Source organism: Sinocyclocheilus grahami, unplaced genomic scaffold (genome assembly GCF_001515645.1).
Source record: "Sinocyclocheilus grahami isolate Dianchi unplaced genomic scaffold, SAMN03320097.WGS_v1.1 scaffold175.1, whole genome shotgun sequence".
Taxonomy (NCBI): domain Eukaryota; kingdom Metazoa; phylum Chordata; class Actinopteri; order Cypriniformes; family Cyprinidae; genus Sinocyclocheilus; species Sinocyclocheilus grahami.
This window is the reverse complement of record NW_015505354.1, coordinates 449163-473313: the sequence shown is the minus strand read 5'-3', so window position 1 is coordinate 473313 and position 24151 is coordinate 449163. Positions and strand designations below refer to the sequence as shown.

At 35.9% G+C, this 24151-nt stretch overlaps 5 protein-coding genes across 8 annotated transcripts in view; 3 read left to right on the top strand and 2 right to left on the bottom strand.

Annotated features, from left to right (window-relative positions):
* The first annotated feature begins 471 nt into the window (after positions 1-471).
* LOC107593661 (interferon-inducible GTPase 1-like) lies at positions 472-2109 on the top strand. The gene is made up of 2 exons (XM_016283494.1): positions 472-533; positions 702-2109. Exons 1-2 carry the CDS (start codon positions 472-474, stop codon positions 2107-2109), a joined length of 1470 nt encoding a protein of 489 aa, XP_016138980.1.
* A 4352-nt stretch (positions 2110-6461) lies between these two features.
* LOC107593704 (interferon-inducible GTPase 5-like) lies at positions 6462-9163 on the top strand. Its single transcript, XM_016283561.1, has 3 exons — positions 6462-6561; positions 6607-7184; positions 7841-9163. The coding sequence occupies exons 1-3, from the start codon at positions 6462-6464 to the stop codon at positions 9161-9163; spliced, it is 2001 nt and encodes a 666-aa protein (XP_016139047.1).
* A 2246-nt stretch (positions 9164-11409) lies between these two features.
* Positions 11410-16430, top strand: irge4 (immunity-related GTPase family, e4). Of its 2 annotated transcripts, none has more exons than XM_016283496.1 (3): positions 11410-11559; positions 12143-12191; positions 14663-16430. In XM_016283496.1, exon 3 carries the CDS (start codon positions 14684-14686, stop codon positions 15851-15853), a length of 1170 nt encoding a protein of 389 aa, XP_016138982.1. In that variant the 5' UTR covers positions 11410-11559; positions 12143-12191; positions 14663-14683; the 3' UTR covers positions 15854-16430. The 2 variants fall into 2 exon arrangements, with proteins under 2 accessions (XP_016138982.1, XP_016138981.1); XM_016283495.1 differs by lacking the exon at positions 14663-16430 and adding an exon at positions 12470-14185.
* A 691-nt stretch (positions 16431-17121) lies between these two features.
* On the bottom strand, positions 17122-20322 carry LOC107593660 (uncharacterized). Of its 2 annotated transcripts, XM_016283492.1 has the most exons (4): positions 20041-20322; positions 18687-19418; positions 17636-18238; positions 17122-17337 (listed from the first exon to the last, which is right to left on the bottom strand). In XM_016283492.1, the coding sequence occupies exons 1-4, from the start codon at positions 20049-20051 to the stop codon at positions 17154-17156; spliced, it is 1530 nt and encodes a 509-aa protein (XP_016138978.1). In that variant the 5' UTR covers positions 20052-20322; the 3' UTR covers positions 17122-17153. The 2 variants fall into 2 exon arrangements, with proteins under 2 accessions (XP_016138978.1, XP_016138979.1); XM_016283493.1 differs by having other exon boundaries at positions 17122-18238.
* Positions 20323-21779: 1457 nt separating this feature from the next.
* The window catches only part of LOC107593659 (E3 ubiquitin-protein ligase CBL-like), a 12372-nt gene continuing 10000 nt past the window's right edge, over positions 21780-24151 (bottom strand). For both annotated transcript variants that reach the window (XM_016283489.1, XM_016283491.1), the window contains exons 9-12: positions 23172-23300; positions 22934-22989; positions 22433-22488; positions 21780-22211 (exon numbers count right to left, since the gene is read on the bottom strand). In XM_016283489.1, the coding sequence (XP_016138975.1) occupies positions 22093-22211; positions 22433-22488; positions 22934-22989; positions 23172-23300 (360 nt within the window). In that variant the 3' untranslated portion in view covers positions 21780-22092. The remainder of the gene's footprint in view (positions 22212-22432; positions 22489-22933; positions 22990-23171; positions 23301-24151) is intronic.

Sequence of the window (24151 nt, the reverse complement as noted above, 5' to 3'; positions counted from 1 at the left end):
CAGTATATTCAAAGATTAATAGGCGTACTGTTGAAACTAAATAAATAAATAAATAAAAAATGAACTACAGCCAAGTTTAAAACCCTTTGACGCGTACGATCACACCGGTGTGATTAGTCTTGGCTGGTCCCTGAAGCGTACGATCACACCGGTGTGATCAGTCTTGGCTGGTCCCTGATTTGGGTGTGAGACTTTAGTCTTTGCAACTTTACAGATCTTCTTTATGCACCAAGAGCTTGTAACACTCCAAAGAGAAAGGAACTATTGAAATCGCATCATATGACCCCTTTAAAGCAATATAAACAGCTATCACTGGTCTATAAGAACAACTGGTCTTCTTTTACAAAAATATCTAAATTATGTTTTTATGCAATTAAGAAATGGATGTAACATGTTGCTTTATGCCTTTCAGATCAGAAATGAAATGACCATATCAGTGAGACGTTTGCCTGTATGATTCAGTCCTACTATATGTTGCAGTGGACAGTACTGAAGCTGCCAGAGGCTGAGCAGAGAATTCACTACTCACAGCGGTGGGTGTAAAATAAAAAAATATATATATATATAATGCATTTATATATAATATTATTTTTTTAATTGTGTAACATGCATCACCCTTATATAAGGTACTTCTCTGTGCTTAACACTATTAATTTATTATTAATCAAATATGATTTCATTAATTTATTATTACATTATAGAGCTACCATGACAGATTTGGTAAATCCCTATAATGAAGAGGATTGCTCCAGCCAGTCATCTGGATCATTATCAAGTTCATCACATTCATTCAGCACAGAAGAGACTAAAGACAAAAAAGCTCATTCGCCACGTTCTAAATATCCAACAATCAGTCCAAGAACTATGCTGCAAAAACTGGATATAGCTGAGAAAAATGTACAGACGAAATGTCCTGACGAACCTAAAGAAAAAGACATAAAAAAGCCAGAGGAAGAGGACAAACCCAGTAATTATTATGTGGTTTCCAGAGAGTTTGTAGACATATTGTCTGATGCCACAGCGGACACAGAAGATTCAGACTCTCTTGGCTCAGCATTACAAGAAATAATTGACTCTCCACCTGCAGAAAAAACAAACAAACTAAAAAGTAAACTGAAGGAGTTAGAGAATGTTACACTTAACATTGCTATAACCGGGATGACAGGGGCAGGGAAGTCTTCCTTCGTCAATGCCATCAGAGGCCTTCCTAATGATGATAAGAACGCAGCTCCCACAGGAACAACTGAGACTACCATGAAGCCCAGCATGTACCCTCATCCCTCCATGCCAAATGTGAAGATCTGGGACCTGCCTGGAATTGGTAGTCCAAAATTTCGAGCAAAGAAGTACCTGAAAGAAGTCAATTTCCACACGTACGACTTCTTTCTCATAGTGACCTCTGAAAGATTTAAGGAAAACGACATAGAGCTGGCTAGAGCGATCAAGAAGAGCAAGAAGCTATTTTATTTCATTCGCACTAAAATTGACAACGACATTCGCGCTGAATCACACAAAAGAAACTTTGATGAGCGGATGTTGCTCGAAAACATCCGAGAGGACTGTAAGGCGAACCTACTGAAAGTCGGAATACCCAAAATATTCCTAGTGTCTTCATTTAACTTGGAAAAATATGACTTTCAGAAGCTGATCAGCACCCTCGAAGATGAACTTCCTGAGAACAAGAAATTTGCTCTCATTCAGTCTTTGCCCGTTTATTCTCTTGAGGCCCTCATAAAGAAGAAAACATACTACAAGAAACTTATTTGGCTAAACGCCTTCGCGGCAGGGGTCGGGGCGATAGCTCCCATCCCGGGATTGTCACTGGTCTGTGATTATGGCATCATAAAGACGTTTTTTCAGCAAGTCTTTGTGGGCTTTGGCTTATCAAATCAGGCCCTAAAGGCCCTATCAGAACGAGTGAACAAACCGTTGGAGCAACTAAAAGCCGCTAAGACGTCACGCTTCAAAGATGGATCCACTGAGGATATTGTGATAGATATGCTGTCTAAACCAATGATTGCTATAGCCAAGACACTGGGGACCATACTGGCTCTGCTGCCAGGAGGAGCTCTACCAGCAGGAGGAACGGCTATTGCTTCAGTGCACTAACTGCTTAATATGGGACTGAATGAGATGGCAGAAGACACCAAAAATGTTCTTGCTGTGTCACAGCTTGCCTAATATGCAGATAAATTAGCCTCAGATCAGGCTTACAAATCATATAATAAATATGTCCTTTGAAAATAACTTGATCAAGTAATCATAATAATAATAATAATGTATGGCATCATAAAGACGTTTTTTCAGCAAGTCTTTGTGGGCTTTGGCTTATCAAATCAGGCCCTAAAGGCCCTATCAGAACGAGTGAACAAACCGTTGGAGCAACTAAAAGCCGCTAAGACGTCACGCTTCAAAGATGGATCCACTGAGGATATTGTGATAGATATGCTGTCTAAACCAATGATTGCTATAGCCAAGACACTGGGGACCATACTGGCTCTGCTGCCAGGAGGAGCTCTACCAGCAGGAGGAACGGCTATTGCTTCAGTGCACTACCTGCTTAATATGGGACTGAATGAGATGGCAGAAGACACCAAAAATGTTCTTGCTGTGTCACAGCTTGCCTAATATGCAGATAAATTAGCCTCAGATCAGGCTTACAAATCATATAATAAATATGTCCTTTGAAAATAACTTGATCAAGTAATCATAATAATAATAATAATAATAATATTTTTTGTAATTATGATTTTATTAGGATACAATAAAATAATAAACTGAAATGTGATCATGAATGTGCAAACATACTTTGTTATACCAATGCAAACTACACTTTCTAATGTTGACAGTTTCTTTCATTTTGTCTTTATATAACTATATACTGCATGTATGCTGGACTTGTAATTTGTGCAAGTAATAAAATACTTGTTTAAAGGATTGTCTTATTTTATTTATTATTTTATTTTATTTTTTACACTGTGTGACTTAGTTAATTAGAAGACATTGCTCATTGGTTTGCAACTTTATCATATATATAACTTGATATAAAAAAAAAACAATGTTCTGGTCAATTCAAAGTCAACAAGCCATGTAAAAATTATTACTGCTATACACTTATAAGTATTTGTTATTCTCATTTCATTACATGCATACATACATACATCATATATTATTATTTTATTTTATTTTTTACACTGTGTGACTTAGTTAATTAGAAGACATTGCTCATTGGTTTGCAACTTTATCATATATATAACTTGATATAAAAAAAAACAATGTTCTGGTCAATTCAAAGTCAACAAGCCATGTAAAAATTATTACTGCTATACACTGATAAGTATTTGTTATTCTCATTTCATTACATGCATACATACATACATCATATGTCATCACAATATAACAACAAATTAAAACTATAATTAAAACCTACAAATATAATTTATTCATAGATAATTTAATTTAATGAAATGTATCATGTCTAAATTGCACATTTAAAAACAGAAGTGTTGTGGGTAACAAGAATAACAAGATTTTATTTTTTGGAAGAAACAAGTATTCTTTACATTCACACCATAGCTTAGCTACCATTTATTTTACATTTTCTTGATATATTTAAGTCATGCACTTACAAATACAACCGAAAACCCCTCTTTTCTTTATAATAGTCATGTTGGCTAAGCAGTTCACATGGCAGTGGACATTACACATTGCACTGAAACATATTAGATTGAACCTGCTTAGTCAGGACTACTGAGCATTTTACAGTAGGTGCTGTATCATAGAACTATGTGTTTACAGATTTATTCATTATCTAAACAAAAAACATACATTTCCATGTTTATGTGGTTATGATTTTAGGTTTCTAACTAGCAGAATAAAGGCTACATCCCCCTAAAAAATATCTAAACTTCACCTGTATGGGAAAAAGTCAGGAATGAAAGAGCCATCATACATATGCCTGCTGACTTGATATGCAAGACTGCTACATACGCCCATATAGTAACGAGTAGTAACATCATTCATTCATTCCTATCAGTCTTTTTTTTTTTACACATATCTGTCCATCACCAATTTCAAGAGATAAAATAAAAACCTGAACAGCAATACTGAGCATAAATATTTTACATATATTTTTGAATTGTATTCAAAGATACTGCATATTTCTCTTACAGATAGAGAGATACAAATGGCATTATGACATTTTTTATATTAGGGTATGGGTATTTTTATATTATATTTTATATTATGGTAGAAATCTAACAGCACTGTGAAATTAAAAATAACCTAGAAAATATGAATAATGCATGATACGCAGACCTAACCATAACATTTTGTTTATAAACAAAATATAAATTTGTAAATAAATTGTATATTAGGACCTCAGCAAAGTTCAAACAAAAATGACAATGTGCTTGTTTAGGAAAAAGCTATTTACTTTGCTTAAAGATTGTCCATGGCTTAAAAACGCAAGCCTCAAAGAGGGAAAAAATTGAACACTGACAAGCAGAGATGTTTTGCATGAGATCATACCATTGCCAGTAAAAGAACAATAGAAATATATTGTTCTACAACACTGAATCTTCTTCAAACAGGGCTCAGATTGGAAGGTGCTAAAAGTTGCAAATCAGACTTACATGAACCAGGAACTAATAATAATAAAATGATTGTAGACATTAAAGACCAAATGGGAGTAGAAAGTCCTTTAAGTCTGTAGGCATTTTAAATGATTCATACTTGAAACTGCTGCCTTTGAAACACTGTTGATGATTTATCAACAGTATTCACATGAAAGCATGCATGTCTGACAAAGCATCTTTGATTAATATGCTCTGCCAGAATGCAAAAATTGTGGTGGTTTAATGTAAAACCTTTCACTTGATATTTTAAGTTATGTTAAGCAACATGTTCATTTATGCATGTGTCTTGCCATATGACATGCAGCTTACAAAAAGAATCAAAACTATGATCTGCTTCCAGTAAAGCACTTCCTGCTAAACAGCATTCATGTGGCAATGTGCATGTTTGGAATTACTGTGTGTTTTATTTGGAAACAGCATACAGACAAAATGTAGTTATTATTTTTCAAAATTAAGACAAAAAAGATGTAGATAAGATAGTATGGACAGGAAATATTTAAATATGGTCAGATATATTTTAAAATGCACACACTCACACACATACAAGAAATTGACCTGCTGCAAGTGCATTGATGAACACTTTTGTTTTTTCTTTTTGTTTTAGAAATTGACAGATTGATATTTTCTTGGTTAAACCACAGCATGTCGCTTAATTCATATTTAATTGAGGAAATATTAGGTTTCTTATATAGAGTAGCTCTGACTAGATTTTTAGCCTCAGTTCTCAGATGTTCTCTAAACCACACCCTAAATCACACTTTTTCATAAACAGCTACCACATCCTTTGAAGACATATACAGATACCAATATTATAACCACCTGTGCACAGATAAGGTGAGTTTGTCTTATTAAAAATGCAAAAATTGAGTTAACTGCTTTATGTTTGTTTCGATCACATCGCAATCCTGGAGCGTTACATATGCTGTTATTGGTGTAGGAAAATGTCTAATAATTGATGTTTACTAATGCTGTTATATTGTACAAAATATAGGTTTGTTTGTTTCTGAGAATATAAATATTTCTCTCGTGAAAAAAAGAGAGTAAAATTATGTAGATGCACATGAGGGTCCAGTCTTATCATTATAAGTAATAGTTTTATTCTCGCTTTATCTCGGCAACACCCTTCCAACTTACTTTCGCTCGCAAAATAAATAAATAATGGCTGACAGAATTTCTACAATGGTTTCTGCAACTGCTTTTGCAAGACACTGTATACACGCCGCTAGATGTCAGCGCAACATTAAGAATAGGCTACTCGGCTCACATTTAAATGTAACTTAAAAGCACCGTGAGAGAAGTCTCAATGTATGAAACAGACTTACTTTAAAGGAAAAAGAGAAAGTGTAGATTTATATGATAATAGCGTCAGAACAGTTTAAGTTTACAAATTATATTTAAATTACATATTTTGTATTGAATGGTTTGTGAACTAGGCCTACACTTAAAAATGTAAATTACACATGGCCATGTGAAGACAGCTACCTCTAGTGTAAACAGCTGCATTATTCTAATGAATTATTAAAACCGAATAGCACTATTACTGCAAAGCATTGCAAAAATGTACTAGAAACTCTGCATTTATGGCAGAAAACCCCTGAATGTTTCTTGACATTTGCCCAGTTGCTTTACTTTTTCAGAGTCATCATGTCAGAAGTCAACATCTTTATGGACCCTTTCCTCAAAATCTACACAAATCCTGATCAGATAGAAGTAGCCGATAACCTCACTGAATCCTTTCACAATGAAATTGTGTTGAAAGAGCAACAGAGAAATACAGAATTGTTGGAGTCCCTAGGAATCGTCCAATCAAAAATCATTAAAACTATGGAGAAACAATCAGAGAAACCCAAACAAAGTAGTTCATTACTGGACATTGTTGAATCAAAACGTAATGATGTGAAGGAAAGAGAGAGGCTGAGAGAGAGAGAAAAACAGAGTGATAAAGAAATGAAAAATGAAACAACTGTAGATCAGTCAGAAAAAGCTGAAGTGTGTCATTTTAACATGATACAGATGGAAAAATGTCTTGAGGTGCAAAATGAGCAAACTGAGGCTGAGGAACCATGTGAAGTTAATTCACAACAACAACATGTGAGAGAAACAAACCAGAGTGATAAAGAAAATCAAGCAGAGAAAGAAGTGATATATATAACAAATGAAAGAACTGTAGAACAGTCAGAAAAAGCTGAGGTGTGTCATTTTGACATGATACAAATGGAAAAATGTCTCGAGCAAAAAGAGCAAACTGAGGCTAAGGAACCATGTGAAGTGACCACAGAACAACAACACGTGAAGGCTGTTGATAAAGAGGAACAAAAAGAACTAAAATGTTCAGTTCCGATGACAAACGAGGAAGCAAGGGAAATGATTGAGTGTGGAAAAGATACAGACAATCACAAAACAAAACAACCTGACAGTGTCGAAACAGACCATTTTCAAGAGCCATGTGATGCTATAATGGAAAAAGATATTTTGACAGAAAAACTCAGTAAGACTAATTTTAGTGAACCATTAAACAAAGTCAACACTAAAGAGGCAAATGTGGAGGTTATAGGGATACTGTCACGAATCCGGTCAACGAACTTTCCTATTCATTGACTCTCGCACTACACAAACTGTTGCATAGCACTCCGGACTACATTTCCCATCATGCATTGCACTGATTGCACCCAGCCCGAATTGCACACACCTGTTTACACTGATTGCACCCAGCTGTTTCATATCACTCCCTCACTATTTAACACTCACTCTGATCCCTTCCCTCTGCCGAGTATTGTTTCAGCATTTATCACTCTCCTAGAGATAGCTACCTTACGGAGCCCTTGTCATTGCCTTAGCCCTAGTCATTTGCCTTAGCCTTAGCCTTATCCTTTAGCCTTAGCCTTAGCCTTAGTCATTAGCCTTAGCCTTAGTCATTAGCCTTAGCCTTAGCCTTAGTCATTTGCCTTAGCCTTAGCCTTAGCCTTCCCGGTTTCTGATCTTCGCCTGGTTCCCTGGATTCACCCCTTTTGTCTTGCCCCTTTTGATTCTGTCTGCCGATCGTCGACCTGTGCTAGCCCTAGGACTATTCTTGTGTTTTGCCCACCATATACCTGTTTGCTCTCATCTGACCCATGCCTGCTGTATGACCACGTCTCTGCCTTTGTCTAATAAAGCTCTGCGAATGGATCCGCAAATCTCACGTCTCGTCAGCCCCATAACAGATACAGAACCAAGAATTGCTCAGTGGAGCAGTGTGTCCAAATGCCAAGAAGTCACAAGATGACACAGATAATGTGTTTCAGTGTAAAGCAAATGAGAACACACATTTAAAATCAGAAAGCTCAGAGAAGAGGGAACGTATAGACACAGCGGCTAAAAAGCAAGAAGACGAGCATGTATATGAAGTACCTGATGCTATGCTCACTAGTTCTGCGGAATACGTTTATGTAACAGAAAGTGTGAAAGAACAACTCAAGAAACTGGACAACGTCACACTTCATATTGCTGTTACAGGATCAACTGGAGCAGGAAAATCCAGCTTTATCAATGCAATACGAGGTCTTCAACCTGATGATGTCAATGCAGCTCCCACAGGAGCGACTGAGACGACAATGACATCAACAATGTACACATATCCTACAATGCCCAATGTGAAATTATGGGATCTCCCAGGGACTGGAAGTCCCAAATTTAAAGCCAAAAAATATCTAAAGGAGGTGAAACTTGACACCTTTGACTTCTTCATCATCATCTCCTCAGAGAGATTCAAAGAAAATGACATCATGCTGGCTAAAGCAATTAAAGAGAAGAAGAAGTTATTCTACTTTCTCCGCTCAAAGATTGACAATGACATTCAAGCAGAATCCCAAAGGAAAGACTTTGATGAGCAGAAAGTTCTCTCACAAATTCGTGAGGACTGCCAAAGAAACCTGAAGGATATGGATAACCCAGAAATTTTCCTGATTTCCTCATTTGAATTGCACAAGTATGATTTTCAAACCCTCCTCGACACACTGGAGAAGCAGCTACCTGCTCACAAGAGAGATGCTTTGATTTTGTCTTTGCCAGTATACTCATCCAAGATTCTGGAGGAGAAAATCAAACTGTTTATGGAGCAAACCTGGTCGGCAGCTGTCGCTTCTGGTTCTATTGCTGTGGCTCCAGTGCCTGGTCTTTCCATGGCTTGTGATGCTGCCATTTTGCTGGCTTACTTCACCAAGTGCTACTATGCATTCGGCCTGGATGATGACTCAATAGATAAACTGTCGTTGAGGGTCAACAATCCATCCCTCAAAGCTGTAAGAAAGTCACCTCTAGTGGTCGCTATTGGGCAAAAGAAACTCAGTAATAAGGAGCTATCGGCGCTGACAAGTAAGGATGCAGCTGTTAAATTTGCGTGGAGCATGGTTCCTGTTGTAGGGAGTAAAAAAACAGCAGAAATGTCTTACTCTACAACACTGAACCTTCTGCGAGCAGGAGTTCAGGATCTTGCTGATACAGCCAAAGAAGTGCTGAAAGTGGCAGGTCTGATTGATGTCTACTAATATCACAGATTGAGATCACAGTCAAAAGGTCATCCCACTGATCATTGTGGTTAAGTCATTTTGACATATTGTGTGTAGCCACAATCACTCATAACATGCTCAAAGTAGCCTAGGCCTATATTTGCTGCCATTCAAGAAGCTGAGCTGCATGCATTTAGCTAACAGTTCTGAACATGTTTCTTTATTATCTTAAAAATATACATTACTTTTGTTCATTGATTTTTTTCCCCTATAGAACATAATATACATTTTATGTCTGTGGCACGGACTCAATGTTCATAGGATGTTATTTGTTAGATTTTGTGCTGAGTGTGTATAAAAACTAGCATGCTTGATAGTTTTAAGATGTTCAAGTGTATGTATACTATTTACAGGAATCTGGTCGCAATTAGCTGACAGTTAAATTGTTCATAGTTTTTATGACGTCCCTTACGAAAAATACGTTTATTCAAGTGTGCTATAGTATACTTCTTTTTAACTAAAAAATAGGAAAGTATACTTTTAGTCTACTTTTTATGTACTTCTCAGAAATGGGCTTTATGTACTTCTCAGAAATATACTTCAAATGACATTTAAGTATACTTGACTTATACTTAGAAAAAGTCAAAATATGTTCTTACTTAAGTATACTTAATAAAATAAACTTGAAGTATACTACTTTTTGGTAAGGGGTATAATGATTTTTGATGATGAAGCTAGCCTATAATGTCTCATACATAATAAAAATTAAATGCTGTATGTCGTTTTTATTGGGTTTTGGAGCTATGAAATCATTAGCAACATTAGCAGGGTTTTTCATTTCAAGGCAACAAAAAAATATAACCAGTGTGCCAGATTGTTTTTTTGTGAATAGAGCTAAACTAACTTTGTTTTATTTACAACTTAGAAAAATCATTACAGTGTAGCTTATACACTATGAAAAAGAGATGAAACACAATTCTGATTCTTATTTTTGCTAATGCATTTAATAAGCCAAGTAATGTTGCTAATAGACTTGATCGGTGTCGCGTCATAGCTGTGTGGGCGGAGTCGGCGTGGGGGAAAACAGTCCTTTTCCCCCTCATTGGAAAAGCATGGTGTTGACTCAGAATGGCCTACTTAAAATTATTTCTGCCATACATTATTTATAACATAAGCATAAAAACTGAACCGTATTGGCTCGGACTGTCCGTACGGTACCTGTGACTGGACAAACGACCCAACGGAATGGCCAGAGGCGTCGTTTCCCGACATTTTTTGTTACGTTACTTAATTGAGCAAGAGACCGCTTAGGCTACTACACTACAAGCCTATACGAGACGGCTTGTGAAAGTAAACATTTGTTGTTTTGTTTTGCTTAATTTGAATAAAGTGATAAAGACTTGAGTAAAAGCCTGTCATACTTTCTTATTGATATATTAAAAAGTTTTTTAACATTGACAAAACAGGTAACGTTAAGGTCCACTGAAGTGTCTTGAAATGCGCAGCATTATTCTATGTGGTGTGTGCTGCGGCTGCCTAATCATTTTCACAAATACTACATGCCTTAAAATAAAGATAACATGAAAATATGTGTATAAAATACCAAAAAACATTGGTTACTATAGTTAAACCATGGTAAAAAACAACATGTTTTGCTACACTAACCATAGTTTAACCATGGTATTTGTAGTAAAACTGTGGTTATAGGCTGCAATTGGTAATAAAAACGCCAACCAAAAACATGGTTAGCCTTCTATACTTTTACTATAGTAATACCATTGCTAATTTTCGTAAGGGATTGTGTATAATAATATGAAATAAATGTTTTAATAGATTATGACAGCACAAAATATCAGGGAGTGAGATTTATTTGATTGCGATGCGAAGGAGGGTTACTGTAAGCCCCATCAGAACTGGGTGCGGTGCAGGGGGACGGGACTAACGACAGATCATTGCAGTGTATCAGTCATATACATCGTCAGATCAGCTTTTTTAACTTATTAGAGGTACAGAACGCCACACAGCAACTTTTCGGCACTGCACCAAACAAAAATCAATCGAAATCATCACAAAAACTAAAGACCAAGCGCCTAACACGGTCTCCGCGCGTTAATACGAATGGTTTGTTTTCCCCCTCGGCATAAACGGTTATGACGTTTTGTGGGCGTTCCCAGTAATGCCGAATAAGCCAATTTTGAAAATACGTCTCGGTGCTTTGATTGGCTGTTTGGACTGTCACTCATCTGTCGTAAGTTTCGTTTTCCCAACATAGGAACAGAGTCAGTGAAGCAGTGGACATTGTGACGTAACAGCTCGGTGTTTAGCAGCCGATTTAATTTTCATTTATATTCATTTTCTATCTGTAGAATTTCTGCAGCGTTTTCTTAAGCGTCTCTATAAGTGAAGAGTCATTGTGTTTCAACCCAGAAATCAAAGTAAGTAGGCTATAGCCTAATTATTTGTTGTCAGTTATTTAATTGCTTTATATGTTCCTCATTAATATGTCACTAAGTATATTTAAAATTACATTAATTGCTTTATTAAATGCAATAACAAAAATAAACATAAACCGAATATTGTAGGTATGATTGTAGGCTATTGTATGAAAATAAAACACTGTAAAAATATTTTTCGAAGTTGTTGGCTAATAAAGATTATTGGAGTATTTGCTCTGTTCACAATAGTTTTGATTTCCGCATCGTGGATTTGCGTAAAAAAATACAGTTATATATTTGTTATATTAGTCATATTTAAGCGTTTATGATTATTATTGTATGATTCGTCATCTTTTTCATGTAGTGTAGCTGTATTGTCAAACTGTAGCCAACTTAACCCATATATATTTTAACCATATTTTAATACATTTCAGTATTATTATTTTGTTATTTTGTTAATAAAACTAAATATATGCATTTATTAATCAACATTTTATATATACAGTTTTATATATTTCATTATGCATGTTATCTGTTTACATATGTTTGTTTTATGAATATTGGTTAATTTTTACCCTGACAGAGAAATACAACACGGGGCAATACAACGTTAAAAGCTCTCCACACAAAAGGTCAGTAACTAACTATAATATGCTATATCTGTTCCATTATTTTTATTATGTAAAAAAAATAGATTTATTACTAAAATGTTATTTGATACACTTTAAAAAACACTATCAACCAGAACTATTGCAGTTCCTGACACCTTAGGGACAGCAGACACCATCATTCACACTACTGAAGAATATGATGATTATTGTAGTAACAGAAAAATGATTAGCTATCAGGCTTCAAGAATAAATTAATGTTGAAGTGTACATACTTCTATATACATCTATAACTTTTACAGTTTAAAACATGGAAAGTCAAGACCCTGCTGTTGTTGAGGCAGTAAAGGCATCAGGCGAGTCCACCCTGGAAAAGGCCACAGCAAAAGCTAAAGAAACATTTGACCAATTAATGAATGTCTCACTTAACATTGCTGTGACCGGAAAGACAGGATCTGGGAAATCCTCCTTTATAAATGCACTTAGAGGTCTAAATGATGAAGATGATGGAGCAGCACCTTCTGGAGTCACAGAAACTACAATGGAGCCCACCATGTATGAGCATCCTGCAGTGCCAAATGTGAAAATCTGGGACCTGCCTGGAATAGGAAGTCCAAACTTCAAAGCAAATAAATACCTGAAAGATGTCAAGTTTCACACCTACGATTTCTTCATTATTTTAAACTCAGAGAGGTTCATGGAGAATGATGTCATGTTGGCTAAAGAAATAAAAAAACAGAATAAAAATTTTTACTTTGTTCGTTCCAAGATTGACAATGACATTTTAGCAGAGCAAAGAAAAAAGGGATTTGATGAGCAGAACATTCTTTGCAAAATAAGAAAGGATTGTCAGAAAAACTTGAAAGAGATGGGAGACCCCAAAGTTTTCTTGATATCGTCTTTTGAATTGGAGAAATATGATTTTGAAATATTTCAAAACACTCTCGAAGAAGAGGTTCCGGACCATAAGAGATCTGCTCTTCAACAAGCCTGGCCAGTGTGCTCTACTGAATCTCTCGAGAAGAAGATCAAGATGTTTAAAGGCATGATCTGGGCTGTATCTCTTGCCTCTGCTGGTGTAGCAATAGTCCCTGTGCTTGGTCTATCAGCAGCATGTGATACAAGCATGGTGTTGCTTTTCTTCACAAGGTGCTACTATGCATTTGGTTTGGATGATGGCTCACTGAAAAAGCTTTCAGAAAAAGTCAACAAGCCCTTGCTGGAACATCTGGCCAAATCAAAGTTTGCATCTGCCATTCGAGAAAAATCAATGGCCAGATTACAAGTCTCTGTTACACTTGCAACACTTACTACCCTTGAATATGTTGCAAGTCTCTTTCCAGGTGTAGGCAGTGCTGCTGCTGCAGGAATATCCTTTGGTACTACTTATTACCTCTTGAGAGAAGGGTTAAATGAACTTGCAGATATTGCTCGAAATATCAGAAAAGAGGCTGAGCTGGACATACTATGCAGTAACTCGTAGATGTCCTGAACATGTGTTTCTTTAAGAATATATGTGGTATTAGATTGGTTTTGTTGGTCGATTTAAGTTCTATATGCATGCATCCTATATAGCAGGGGTGGTCAACGTCGGTCCTGGAGAGCCAAAATCCTGCAGAGTTTTCCTCCAAACTTGATAAAAACTCACTCGCATGTAGCTTTCTAGCAACCCTTAGACCTTGATGAGCTTGTTCAGGTGTGTTTGATAAGGGTTGAAGCAAAACTCTGCAGGACTCTCCAGGCCCAACATCTGTCCACCCCTGCTATATAGCATGTATGCATTTTCTGATTCTGTTATGGGGTTAATGGCCATTGTGTGTTGATTAATATAAGTACCACCATGTCTTTATATAGTGTTCAAAGAATAGATTACAATGTGCTTGTGGATGATTTCAGAAGTCATTGACACTGTACTTTCATTGAATGTCATGCTGAGTGTTATATTATATAGGCACGTATAATCATTTAAAATCATTCACAGTGTTCATTTTCTCTGCTCAAATCTGAAATGTTCTCAGTCTCACATAATAATGTATTTGTTATAGCATAATCACATTTCATACAATGAAAAATAAAAATCTGTTTATAAACCTTTTAGTGATAAATGTTTGTATATGTAGTTCAACCACCACCCGATCTTTCAATATTTCTAATAATTTTTTAACATTTTCCTGAAGGTTATTTACCTCAAGATTATAAAGATGAAGTTTAAAATAAGGAATAAAGCACATTGCGTTATACATAAATAGTCTCAATTGTGAGATATAAAGTCATATTGCGAGAAATAAAGTTGCATTTACAATGAAAACGTACAACTGTGAGATATAATAAACTCATAAATGGGAGATGTGAACTCATAATTATGTCAAATAAAGTCGCAGCAGTCTGTGACTAAGCAAAGGAAAAAGTCATGATTATACTGTAGTAAAGTTACTTAATGCCATGCAATGATTTATACCTATTATATTATGTTTATATGTATAATTTTTTTACAGTGAAGAATTTAACAAGGCATAATGACAGAAGATTCTTCTGCTGACTTGCATTTCTCTGGAGCTTTGGAGAGACTGGGGGAATGTGACCCAAATGTAGCTGTTGCAAAGGCTAAAGAAAAACTGGACAGTCTTGATAGTGTGACTCTGAATATTGCAGTGACTGGGGAAACAGGAGCAGGAAAGTCTGCCTTCATCAATGCATTTCGAGGTCTGAATGATGATGACGACAATTCTGCACCAACTGGAATAACTGAAACAACAAAGCAAGTTACCATGTACACCCATCCCTCAAAGTCAAATGTCAGACTGTGGGACCTGCCAGGCACTGGCATGCCTGATTTCAAGGCTAACAAATTCCTCAAGGAAGTGAAATTGGAAACTTATGATTTATTTATCATCATTTCCTCTGAGAGATTCAAGGAAAATGATGTCTTTCTGGCCAAGGAGATTGAAAAAAAGCAGAAGAGGTTTTATTTTGTCCGGACCAAGATTGACAATGACATTCGGTCAGTGGCGAAGAAAAGAAATTTTGATGAGCAGAAGGTACTTTGCACAATTAGAGAGGACTGCCAAAGAAATGTGAAGGAGCTAGGAAACCCCAGGGTGTTCCTGATTTCCTCTTATGACTTGGGAAAATATGACTTCCAAGACCTTGTAGATACCCTAGAGTTAGACCTTCCAGAAAACAAGAGATTTGCTCTGGTCCAGTCTGTGCCTGTGAGCTCTCTGGCTATGCTAGAGAAGAAAAAAGAGGTTATGGAGAAGTTTATTTGGCTTGCAGCGCTAGCCTCAGGTCTGGTTGCCGTTATCCCTGTTCCTTTATTACCTGTGGTCATTGACAAGATGGTATTGACAACCTATCTTGTACATTGCCATTACGTTCTGGGTTTGAATGAGAAATCACTCATCAAACTGTCGGAGAGAATGAACAAGCCTCTCTCACAGCTGAAAGCAGCTATAAAGTCTCCTTTAGCATTAGCAGTGGTAGACAAACTGACAATTAGGCCTCGTACATCTGTGGCAAAACCAGTGAAAAGCTTAGAGGATCTGCTTGATGCTAAATTTCTTGCAACCAGTTTCATCACTGCGTCTGAGGCCTTCAAATTCACATTCACTGTCTTGCGTGGAGCACTAAATGACATGATAAATGACATGAAACAGGTTCTTCAAGCTGCAGGTTTGAATGAATAAAATCAAAGAGATGTTTACCAAAATGTTAACCAAAATTACATCAGAACATCAAAACTGAGTTTATTGGCCATACGTCTGCACTGGAGAGTTAAATGGTTGGAAAGAAATGTTATACTGAATAATATTGTCCTGTTATGTTCTTCATATTTTATAATAGTGCATGTTAAATGGAATGGAATACGTAGAATAATAATCATTTAGGCAACAAATTGGGTAAAATGTGTGACTTTGTACTGTTTAAGGATATGTGGGAATCTGTTGGTTTGTGCAAAAATTTCTGCCTACTCGTTTTATTATACAATTAGGACTGATAACCTCATTGTGATATTTAACTTGTTTTACAATGTATACAAGGTCTTTAGGCCAAAGGGTCAGAATCTCTTTATGCTACCTTCTGCTAATATACCTTTTCTGTATATTCTGTAGTTTGTTTTGTATGTTGTGAATTTGCTTTTTGCATATTGTTAATGAAATTTTGAATGACATAGTAGCAGGTGTTTATAGTTTCAGGATTTACTAGTTGTACGTGTATTACTACATCCAGGCTCGGGATTTGCATTTATTATTGAAAATATATGTGTGTATATGTTAATAAAAATTAAAATGTTTTCTTTTCTTTTTTTCTTTTATTTCTGTTAACAAATATTTATTATGATTTCCATTAGCATTTTTTTTTCATGGTGCTACCTAATGATGCTTAAACTAATTTAGGATATCAAACCGTTGAGTTGTTAGAGGTATTGGTTTAGTCTTAGAAAGCAGATGGGTGTGTGAATACACGAGGTCTTAATTTGAAAGAAAAAAGCCCAACCTTTTCTTTACAGGTTTAATTTTGGACCTATTATCAGTTTTATGACGCATTTGAACTTTAAGAAGGTTTTGGACATTTTGTAAGGTGTGACTAAGCTGTTGAGTTGTGTGTCACAGTAATAGATTAGTCCAGTTTTTATCACTGAAACCTGGCATAGAGTCACAAAGTATTTGTTTGTGTTGCTACCCATAACAACATACATGATGACCTGTTGACCTGGAAAGTGCACATGGGACAAACTACTAAAAACTTAATTAATATAGTTTCACTAAAATTATTTCTATAATTTATTTAGGTCCCCTAAAATACAAATAATAATTAAAAACACTAAATATTATGTTAGTGCAACTTACCTACAGTCCATTACAAACTGTTTTTTTAATGGTTTGCATAACAAGAGACGAAGCATGGTGTATTTTTCATAAACATTTTATTAAAAAAGAAATAGTCTTAACAGTGAAATGATCTGAGAATGAGCAATTACAATTACTACAAACATTCATTAAAATAGTATATTGAGATCAACAGTTCAGATATTTTTACTGCAGACCAACTTCTACAAATAATTTTCTGTTTCCCCAACTGAATATCTTCTATTCTTTTGCAATAATTAGGACAATCAAAATGTGGTGCCTCTCTAGCATTTTCTTCATATGTTTCAAAGACATCTGATCTGTCACAGACAGAAAAAGACAGAATTATACAGTATATTAAACAATCAAACATTATTTGCTAATTAAATTTATATATTATTGCACACCCTTTTTAAGCAGCAGTTATATTAGTATGCTTAAATATTTAATTTTAAAGCAGTTTACTGCTGCATCATATCTTACACTTCTATGTTTTTTTAAAAGTATTATTTATGTTCCTTTACTGTGTTTGCTATATAATATGCAAAAGCACTTGTCCTGACAGTCTTGAGGTCACTGGAGAGTGCACCTTCCAAACCTACAAAGTCAAATGCACACCTGTCTAGGTTGTTGATGAGAAAAATCTGCTTCTCAGACAGTTTTGCCATCTGAATCTCCTGGGTAAATTGTGCCCGAAGCCCATCAAGTATGTCAGTCTCATCACAGCACAACTCACTTTGAGTCTGTAGATGACAGTCTACTTTGGTCTGGACTAAGAGGTAATGCTTCCTTAATTCTTCAACTGCTTTGGCTAGTTTTAAATGGCGTGCTTTCTGCCAGTCTGATACAATGATGATACAGAAGTCATACCAATTCATGACTTGTTTCATTTCATACATAGAGTAATCCATGACTCCCTCTATGCCGGATATGTCCCAGAACCGGACATCTGGGTATCCCAGACTCATTGCTGGGTTGCTGATGGACACTGATGCTGCACCACACTCTTCATTCTCCAGCCCAATTAAGGCATTTACAAAAGTGGACACTCCAGAGCCCGTCTCACCCAAAACTGCAACATCTAGCTGAAAGTGACTCAAAGCCTGCAGTACAACACTGACTTTTGCAGCTCCAAAACCTGTGCGCTCATACATATTGTGCAATGTTGTGATGTCCTCAGCTTGAAGTTTCCTAGTCTGTTGGATGTGATTTGTAGCATACCTAAAGTAATAAATAAATATAAATTACATGAATGTTAGGGTGAATGATGTTACATTCATTGTTTGCCCTCTCTATTATTACAGTTTTTCTTCAGGAAAACATTCAATATATCAGTCATCAATGCAAAGACTTAAATAGACCTCATCTATGATGACCATGTTCTTAATTTCTGAGTTAAAATGAACTGTTTGGGATATAAAGTCCAAAAAGTAAAAAAAAAAATCATAATTCATGACTTTAAAAACTTTACATTTACAAAAACTTTGAAGAATAACGGTTATAATGTGTACCTGTATTCAAGGTGAAAATATGTTTACTTTACTAAACATGACATGTTCAAAATCATTAAATGTAATGTTTTCTAGAAAATGGTACAAAAGTATACATTTCAAAGTATTAAACATTTCCTACAGTTTTGAACAAGCATTTACTTTCAGTACATACTTACCTTGCTTTTATCCATCCTCCATGTAACATCTTGTCCAGAAAACTTGAAAATAGCTCTGCTCTAAGTTGAGAAACCTCATCTTTAAAAGTGTCTGTGAGCTTCTGCAACTCGTAATTTTGTGTGTCAATGGCTGACACTAGGAACACATGTGGGTCCAGTTTCTTCTCCTTCAGATATTTCTTACAGTCCTGTCTCATTTGATCCAATTCATGTATTTCAGAGAATTGTTTTTTCTTTTTCTGGGACCGCATGTCATTATCAATTTTTGTTCTAATTAAATAATATGGCTTCTTTTGTTGCTCAATTTCATCAACCAACAGCATGTTGTTTTCTCTGACTCTCTCTGATATCACAACCATGAACATGTCATATAGATCAAAGTTCATTGTCTTTACATAACTCTTGGATCCAAAGGAAGGGGTGCCCATCCCTGGAAGATCCCACAGTCTGACCTGTGGAAGATTTGGATGCTGATACATGGTTGCTTGCTTTGTGGTTTCCACAGCTCCAGTTGGAGCAGCCCCTGCATCATCAGGATTCAATCCAAGGAACGCATTGATAAGAGAAGACTTTCCTGCACCAGACTCTCCAGTCACAGCGATATCTATCTTAAAACGGTCAAAGACTTCCAAAAGAGACATAAGCTGGTGGGGAATTTCCTCAGGGCTTTCAGAGGCAAACACATTCTTGATTTTGTTGAAATAATCCTCTTGTATTTTTGCTGGTAAAAATCTACAGAAAACAGAACACTCTGTCAACACTTTATGCTGTGTAACATTTTAAAGAACATTATTCCATCATCCCACATTTGGGGTTCTTGGCCTTTTTGTGTAGTTGGAGGTCCAGTGAACTATTCTGTAAAAATAAAAAGATACTCGAGGCACTTTGGGTTCCTTTGGAGAAATCTCTCGACACTCTTTTGAAGATGCCTCAAATATCACTGTGTGTGTGTCATATTTAGGAGGAATGAATCTGAGAAAGCCGAAATGGTGCCTCAAGTATTTTTACACGGTTCAAACACGTCGCTTTCTCGCCGTTCCACTGCACTGCGATTTAATATTTTTAGATAGGCTAAACATGAGCTACACATGTCGCCGACCCTTGCGTCGCTTCAAGCTGCGTTTTAAGACATTTTAAGATGTAGTGTCAAGTTAGGCTATAAGACGTTTAAGCGCAAAACCGCGTTCATTTGTTGACTTATAGCTGTTGAAATAAGCGCTACTGAATTTTGATAGAAAAATGTGCAGTTAGCAACTTGACGGCTGTACGTACAAAGTAGGAAAATAACATCGCATAGGCTTATATAAATATATAGAGTTGTCGTGTTTTTGGAGAGTTAAATAAATCCACTCACCTATTGTCCATTGCGCTGATGTAGCCTATATGTTGGTTTCAGTTTCCCCTAAATCCAAGGAAATCGAAAGTAGCCTATGCGATGTGCTCAAACCGCATTAAAACGAGCATTGTCATACTTAGGCTTTCTTCACAGTTTGAGTTTAAAAACGGTCAATCTTACGAACACGACCCCGTTTTTTCACGCCAAATACCAAATGAAAACACGATTTCACTTGAAGTCTAGCAGTAGGGACGAAAGAATGACGTTGTGAAAGCGAATCTGAAGACAAAAGACAAATGACACTAGCAGTGGCGTGCAAAGATATAGATTCTAAATATAGCCTAGGCCTATTTTCAGATTGTGTATTATACACACACACACACACACACACACACTTGCATTTGTGGTTTACGGGTACGTTACTCTCCATAGGCGTACTGGTTTTTACTGTACAAACTGTATTTTCTATCGCCCTACACCAACCCTACACACCTAAACCTACACCTTACAGAAAACTACTGGCAATTTTTGAATTTCATAAAACACCGTTTTGTATGTTTTTATGCCTTTTGTTTTACGGGGACACCGGAAGGTCGTTATAAACCATGTTTACGTTGTATTACCCATGTCATTATACACATTTGTGTCCTCATAAACCATATATTGGCTACCAGCACACACACACACACACACACACACACACACATTTAATTTAAAATATATATATATTTTTTTAAAGTGATATTAGCACTTTGTTGGGTTTGTAAATGCCCAGGATGAACCTTTATTGCTGTAAGCCACCTGCTATGCCTAGGCTTCCCCAATATGCATCATCTTTATGCATCATATAAACAACAACATGGTAAATAATAACAACATTACAGGTATAACAACATTACAGGTACCAGGAAGGGTGACATTTATTTAAATATATTTTTCTTGTCTTTCTCACTTCTGTTGGCTTTTCTTACAGCAACCAGAGTGTGTTGATGTGTGTAATGTAGTCTGGTATAATTATCTTCCAAAATAATGTTGACAATCGTTCAGTTTTAGTGCCAATATTAAACCTACTACATTCATACATAATAGAAAGATTGTTTATGTAAGATATTTATGATTTAGCTTGCTCAGATTATTGGCAAAATGGGGGAAGCAAAAAACAGATCACATGTTGTATGGCTTGAAAGTCAGGTTTAACTTAACCTTGGCACACTATAACAAATCATGTGAAACTCATTATAAAAGAATGAAGGAAACAAGAAGAATACATTCAGGTGAATCCCAACCACCTCTAAACAAACAGAAGGATCCAGTATTTTAACACAAATTGAGTTCTGGCTCAATCCAGCAGAGAGCAGCAGAGACAATCCAGAGATCATTAATAAGAAAGTCACAGCAGTATGGAGCAATCGGTTGTTATAATTCTCATTTACAGTCAGGATTGGAAAACATTGTTTTATTGGACAGATCTGGCACCAAAACAAAGGTTTTTAGAGATTTTCTAGGCAATACAAAGAATAAATATCAATGGATGTTTGTTTCAATTCTTTTACTAAATACGAAACTGTAAATCTGCAAACTGTTACTGTTATGTAATGTGAAACTTTGTTTGGTTTGATTTGGTTTGGTCTGGTGTGAACTGAAATTACTTACACGCTTCCATCTTATTTAGATAAAGTTAAGCAACCTATATCTTAAGATATAAAAGAAAACAAGTCTGCTTTGTTTTATTTTATTTATTTTGTATTCATTGTGGTCTGTCAAAACACAGTGCTTGTTCTCTAAAAATGTAGTAGCCATGAGGTAGAATTTAAAATGTGTTAAAAAGGTGTGAGCAGTAAGATGCATGTTTTTTGCTGTCAATGCAAAGTTCAATTTAACTTACATTCCTACATACAGTACATGTTCCGAATCTGGTGATTACTGAGTCCTTTGAATAACTGTGGTTGTCCATTGTTTCCGATATCACACAGTTGCTTTGTCTGGCCAATATACTTTACAGTCTGAAGTCTGAGGTGAATTTTGCTGTCAGGATGAAGTGTTTCCTTCCATCTCCCCATGAATGTGACTTTATGAGGGAGATGCGGAATCCGCAACACCTCTGTCGTGATCTTCTTCTTCCTTGTCCCTTCTTTTCGCTCTCCTCTTCATTTTTACACGTTCTGAAGGCCCTTCCCAGGACACCCCACCTACACAGACAGGAAATTATGTTTCATCAGATATGGTCTACTCCATGTCATTTCAAGCCCTGCCACCAGATGTCAGTACAACAGCAGCAAAAGTAATGTTTGGTTGTCTCAAGTGTTCAACAGAACGTGTCACAAGAATTCTTAAGATATTTAATGAATAAAAAATATCACAGTTATGATAAGCATACAAGAAGTGAATGAAAGTTAGTTATGATACCCACTGTGTCTGACATATGGCAAAGAGGAGGGACGGAATTCTTCCAAAAGTTCCTCGCTTCTGAATCCAGTTGGACAGTAAAGAAGCAGAAAAAGGATAGCAGAAATAGACATAATTATGCAAACTTATTATTTTAATTTATTAACTTATTAATGCATCAAACATTTGACTATAGCTACAGTAACCCCAAAACATATTGGACAATTAAGGCTTTCTGAAAATTGTAATTGCATTAGGTGAAAAATATGAAACCAAGTGGCATCTGAAAGCAACTAGCATGACAGCTAACTTTACATTTCGTTACTATTTATACAATGAATTTTAACCACTTAGTGTCAAGGTTATTTTTGGTGGATGCATGACATCAATTACCATCAAGATCACACAGGTGTCCAAACAGAAGATCTAATGCAAATATATTCATGCATTATTGCCAAATACTTGTAAGGAGAATCTTACCCATGTGTACTATGTTGTAAAAAATATTATTCAGAACATTTCTTACCTATCTGAGGAAGTTTGTCTCAGCATGTTTTCTGACCAGGAACCGTGTTTGACTTTCTGTGGTAAGAACATGATAACTGATTCTCATGATTACAGTTCTGAATTCACTTACTAACCCCTGTGGGCCATGCACTTAACAAAAGTAACATTATTTATTTCATAATTAGGTTACCAAGTGGTTTAAAAACAACACAGATAAATAAACAGACAGAACAACCCACCAAGCTAGACTGGCTGACCTGTGTGCCTATGCTCAAGGATTTGGAGGGTGGTTTGGGAGATGGACAAGGGGAGAGTGAATGTATTTTAGGAGGAAGGGGAGGAGGTGACAGACTGGAACGGGGAACTTGATACTCCTCCTGAGAAATCTGAAATAGTGAGAGAGGAATGAGATTAAACACTCATTAAAGTCAGAGTGAACTGAAGAATTGCACACATTCAGAACAATAGATAAATCTACCTTACATTCACATTTATTGCATAAGCAGACATTTTTTATAGCAAAGCAACTGCCAAATAACAGACACTTGAGAATACAAAATATAATCGAGAACATAAAAAATTGTGATCATGAATACAATACAATTTATCATGCAGCCCTATCTGAACTGAACTGACTTGAGCTAAATAATGACACATATTAGAGCTACTTTAGTAGAATCTGAATACTCTCCATAGCTGAGTTTTCATAAGTTATTTTCTGCTATTTTCCTGTTTAGCACTGTGAAGCTGCTTTGACACAGGCTATATTGTATAAAGAGCTATAAAAAACAAAGGTGACTTGACTTGACAAAATGCTCGATGAGTGTTTATTCAGGGATGCGCCTATTTTAAAATTCTAGCAATTAGGGACATGCCAATATTCGTTTTCATGTCATGGCTACTAACCACTAAATGGATGATATTAAAATGTTATCCAATTTGTCTAAATAAATTAGACAATATAGTATATAAAAATGCACAGCGCTCAATGAGTGTTTATTCCGGGATACACCAATATTTATTTTCAATTCATGGCTACTAACAGATAAACGGTTAATATTACGATTTTGTTTAAATAAATAAAAATACAAAGGTTAAAGGGGTCATATGATGCGATTTCAATTTCTCCTTTCTCTTTGGAGTGTTACAAGCTCTTGGTGCATAAAGAAGATCTGTAAATTTGCAAAGACTAAAGTCTCAAATCCAAAGAGATATTCTTTATAAAAGTTAAGAGTCA

What these genes read in the sequence shown, in the direction of transcription:
- LOC107593661 (XM_016283494.1), top strand. Translation starts at nt 472, where the DNA reads ATGTTGCAGTGGACAGTACTGAAGCTGCCAGAGGCTGAGCAGAGAATT. An exon ending in AGAATTCACTACTCACAGCG is followed by an intron (nt 534 to 701) that starts GTGGGTGTAAAA and finishes ATTACATTATAG; the next exon opens with AGCTACCATGACAGATTTGG.
- LOC107593704 (XM_016283561.1), top strand. Translation starts at nt 6,462, where the DNA reads ATGGAGAAACAATCAGAGAAACCCAAACAAAGTAGTTCATTACTGGAC. An exon ending in AAGAGAGAGGCTGAGAGAGA is followed by an intron (nt 6,562 to 6,606) that starts GAGAAAAACAGA and finishes AAACAACTGTAG; the next exon opens with ATCAGTCAGAAAAAGCTGAA. An exon ending in CTAAAGAGGCAAATGTGGAG is followed by an intron (nt 7,185 to 7,840) that starts GTTATAGGGATA and finishes GCCCCATAACAG; the next exon opens with ATACAGAACCAAGAATTGCT.
- irge4 (XM_016283495.1), top strand. Translation starts at nt 12,478, where the DNA reads ATGGAAAGTCAAGACCCTGCTGTTGTTGAGGCAGTAAAGGCATCAGGC.
- LOC107593660 (XM_016283492.1), bottom strand. An exon ending in GGAGGATGGATAAAAGCAAG is followed by an intron (nt 18,239 to 18,686) that starts GTAAGTATGTAC and finishes TTATTACTTTAG; the next exon opens with GTATGCTACAAATCACATCC. An exon ending in CTCATCAACAACCTAGACAG is followed by an intron (nt 17,338 to 17,635) that starts GTGTGCATTTGA and finishes TGTCTGTGACAG; the next exon opens with ATCAGATGTCTTTGAAACAT.